At 39.9% G+C, this 4,072-nt stretch overlaps 1 protein-coding gene across 1 annotated transcript; it reads right to left on the reverse strand.

The window, feature by feature from the left end:
- Positions 1-1,461: 1,461 nt before the first annotated feature.
- On the reverse strand, positions 1,462-3,057 carry LOC107716429 (40S ribosomal protein S20). The gene is made up of 4 exons (XM_016522881.1): positions 2,935-3,057; positions 2,177-2,276; positions 1,925-1,998; positions 1,462-1,707 (listed from the first exon to the last, which is right to left on the reverse strand). The coding sequence occupies exons 1-4, from the start codon at positions 2,935-2,937 to the stop codon at positions 1,525-1,527; spliced, it is 360 nt and encodes a 119-aa protein (XP_016378367.1). The 5' UTR covers positions 2,938-3,057; the 3' UTR covers positions 1,462-1,524.
- Between the last annotated feature and the right edge of the window lie 1,015 nt (positions 3,058-4,072).

Below are 4,072 nucleotides of genomic sequence, written 5' to 3' on the forward strand. Positions count from 1 at the left end.
TTTCAGCAATGTAACAGTACTTGTACTTAAGTACAAATTTTCAGTACTCTTTCCACCAGCAGCAACTGAAACAAGCCACGGTCTCTATACCTTACTGCCGCATTACATTGCTGACAGAATGCAGTGTTTTCTAATCTAGAGATTGTAAAAAGGATGTAGCACACGCACTGTGGAGTCAAGTGCCAGTGGATTAGTGCTCCCGGGAGACCTGTTTCTCCTTTTCACAGTCTGGCAGAAATGATGGGTGGTTCCAAAACATATGGTCACATGACAGTAAAAGTGTACAGGTGCCAAGATACAGGGGGTGGGTAAACTTACCCACTGGCTCAATTTACCCCACTCTCCCCTACTTCCATTGAAGATGAGGCAGAAGCAGGCTCAGAGAGAGGGAGAGCCCACTCTTATCAAAACATCTACAATAAAGTCTGAAATTATTACAGCGTGTGCTGTCTTCTCTTTTCATTGTATATTTGTAACAACTGGATCATTTGTATTAACAAGAACCCACCCCCCTAGTGCCCCTTTTTTGGTTTGGGCCACTGCTCCTCAAAATGTCTGTGCATGGCCCTGACCTGTGATGTTATGGAAGAAACTCCAGAAAGTTCTGGTAGAGCTGCATGATGAGGTTCACAAGCAGTTGACTCCATAGCCACTAACACAGTGTCCTCATTTGTCATGTCAACAACTGTTGCCATGATCATAGAGTGATAAAACAGTTATGTGCTTAAAACAATTGGAGTTAAATTTGACAATCTTCAGCTTAACATTTGCATGGGTCACAGATTTAGACAGACAACAAAAGCAAACTGATTAACGTGCAGCAACTGAAACTATTTTAAAAATAACATAAAATAGCTTTGATATCAGGCAAGATAAGATCTTACCCAAAATGCATTTGCCACACCTGCTCACTAATCAAGAGTTAATGATCAGGTCCTAATAAGACATTCAGCACACCTGTAACTTGTTTTTTTAGTGAATATATTCACTGTTGCAATCAAAAATTACAGGTGCATTTTGGGATGACATCTTATTCTTGGCCAGTTTTATTTTTTAATTAGTAGTGACCAAAATATGTTTATGTTTTTATTTATATATATATGACTAAACATTAAATGTAATTTATCTTCACCCATCTTATATACAAACACGCTCACATTTCAGAGTATTCATTCTTCTGACTCATGAAGTTGCAAACCTGTATTTCTTTCTTCTGCAGAACACAAAAGGCAACATTTAAGAACGTTGGGATTCCAAAAAATTGAAACAAACTGACTGTCCATTTTAAATGTCACTATGCTCCACAGAAGAAAGAAATTCATACAGCAGGGGTTCTCAACTCTGGCCCTCAAGGTCCACTTTCCCCTGGCATACAGGTTTCTAGCAACATGAGTAGACAACAAATGAATTTTATGGGAGAGCTAAACAGTCTGGGGTTTGTTGAAAAAAAGCAGACAGAAATCCAAAAATCTCAATTTTATTGAGCTGATAGCAAACACAGCTGATTAAGTGGGAAGACAGCAATTACGCATCTGCAATGGTGACCTCCACCTCAACACCAGGCTCAATGCTGATGCTGGTGATCTGCTTGACGATCTCAGATGGACTGTGTAGATCAATGAGACGCTTGTGAATCCGCATCTGGAATCTGTCCCAGGTCTTGGAACCTTCGCCACATGGAGTCTTGCGAGTAGTGATACGCAGGGTCTTGACGGGGAGAGAGAATAAGAAAATGGAACCAAATTTAGGATGAGAGTCTAATAACAAGCATCTTAAAAACTGGGACATTCAACAAAAACATTCTCTTGAAAATGTCTGTCTGTGAATGATACGAGTATTTAATTGAAGCCCTTTGAAACTTCCATTTGATTAGAACAGTTTAGATATGAGAAGATCAAGACAAAAAGTCAAAACTGGTACTCGCCTTGGTGGGCATACGCACAGGTCCCTTCACCTTGAGACTCTTCTCCTTGGCACCTCGGATCAAATCAGCACACACTAAAGAGAAAAAAATACTTAATGACAACATGCCTGACCTATTCAGAATCACAAATCAGAGTTTTGTGAAAAAAGGCTCAGAATAGCGTATAATATAGCTCATGTTTATGTCATTCATATATTATTATCCTCATTGCCATCAATTTAGTACCGCTAGAGCACTGGGGTGCAAGCATACCTTTTTCCAGAGATTTGACATTGCGGCTGGTCAGAGTGATGCGGATTCGGTGGATTGCCACCTCGGACTCAACAGGAGCCTTACCAGTGTCTTTGAATGCCTGCAAAACATACATGTACTGCTAATAAACGTTTTAAACTGTGCAAACACTGCAATTCTGATACTCAGCAAATACTTGCTCTTTTCTCCTAAATCACTCTTTGAGTTATAACCCAGAAGACTGACATACTCACTTAACTTAGATCAAACTAGGCAAGTCAGTCAGGGAGGGAGGGAGTCTTCATTCACATGTAAAACATTTAATTATAAACAAGCCAGAAATGTGACTTTTACTTTGAAACTTCTATGCTCCACTACGGTTTAAAAATAAATAAACCTTTTCTCTGGCAATGTTGTTATTACTGTTGAGTACACAAACACTTGTTTGCTTTACTACTCCCAGCTGCTCATTCAAAAAGATGTCAGATAAAACATGTACTCTTAAAACCATATGCACTACAATATAAAACACAACATTGTCATAACTTATCAACAGAAGATCATAAGCACTCTCTTGGCATAAAATGGTATTCACTGATTCCGAACTGCTCAAACTCTAAAAGCCTGCAAACCATGCATCAGCGCAACGCCGGGACATCAATTCAGAAATAAGCTGCGGCACTTGTTTACACGAGCTGTTTAACACCTCAGTACAGGCTCAAAAGACAACAAAGACCGCTTCTGTGTGTTAATACGATATTAGTAAAACCTCAATTTACCATGGTTACTAGTTCCTGACCGACTTAATCGTGGAAATTATTGAAACGCGAACAGCGGTGAGTCAGGAAGCGCGCAACACGACCTCGCTCCGGTCCTTCCTGAAAAGAGGCTTAAAGGCCTGCTCGTTCATTTATAAGATGCATCCGGGTACTATGTGACAACAACACCGCGTCAACACCTCCGCCGGAACAAAAAGCATTTTGCCGACTCGCCTCGCCTGAAATGTAGGCGAGAGTAGGCAGCTGCAGTGAGGGGAGGAGTGAAATAAGTGCAGTCAAGAAGACGGACAGTTCTGAGCTCTCGAAGTGGAACAGATACCAACGAGATTATTCACAGATACTATCGCGTTATTCACACTCACGTGCTGTGTTGCTAATAAACATAATAGGTGCGTTCGACTTGAAGCACCGCTACAGACGGCAGTCAGCACAAAATTTCTAACCGGCATGCACTGCTTCAAGTCAGCCGCCGATCGGTTTGCGCGGCGCGGCATGAAGTCGAACGCACCTGATATAATTTCAGTTCTGTAGCTTTTTATATAAATATAAATATTATGAACAAGACACTCAAATTGCTTGCTATTTAATTCCATACGAAATGCGTATTTATTATCCATTTCTACTTTAATACAAACATGTATTTTAGATTTTTATAGAAATATGACTCGCACTGTCATGTTTGGAAATATTCATGCATAATTTAAATACATAATCACATGAAACCAGATAAAACAAAATAACATTTTAGAAGAGAACGCAGCATCACGTGCCGCACGAGTCTTAAAAAGTGAAGCCATCGCATTTCGATCGCCCCCAGGTGGCTGGTCCCAGTATAGGTCATGAACCCCGCCCTCTCCATGTAATCTAATGGAACATGAGACAAACTAAATAATTAAATTTCACTTCAAATTATTTTTTTTTTCCAAATATGGCTTTTGTCATTTGATGTAGATTTTATCACGCTGATGTAAGTTCAAGTGTTCGTTTTTTAAATAATTTTGGTTTTAGTTAGTTAAGTGATGCTCATAGTACTGAGACTGCCCTCATTAGAGTGAGTAATGACCTGCTCTTATCATCTGATCGTGGTTGTATCTCTCTATTAGTGCTACTGGATCTTAGTGCTGCGTTCGACACTATT

The sequence above is a fragment of the Sinocyclocheilus rhinocerous genome, unplaced genomic scaffold (genome assembly GCF_001515625.1).
Source record: "Sinocyclocheilus rhinocerous isolate Xijiao unplaced genomic scaffold, SAMN03320098_v1.1 scaffold2796, whole genome shotgun sequence".
Lineage (NCBI taxonomy): Eukaryota > Metazoa > Chordata > Actinopteri > Cypriniformes > Cyprinidae > Sinocyclocheilus > Sinocyclocheilus rhinocerous.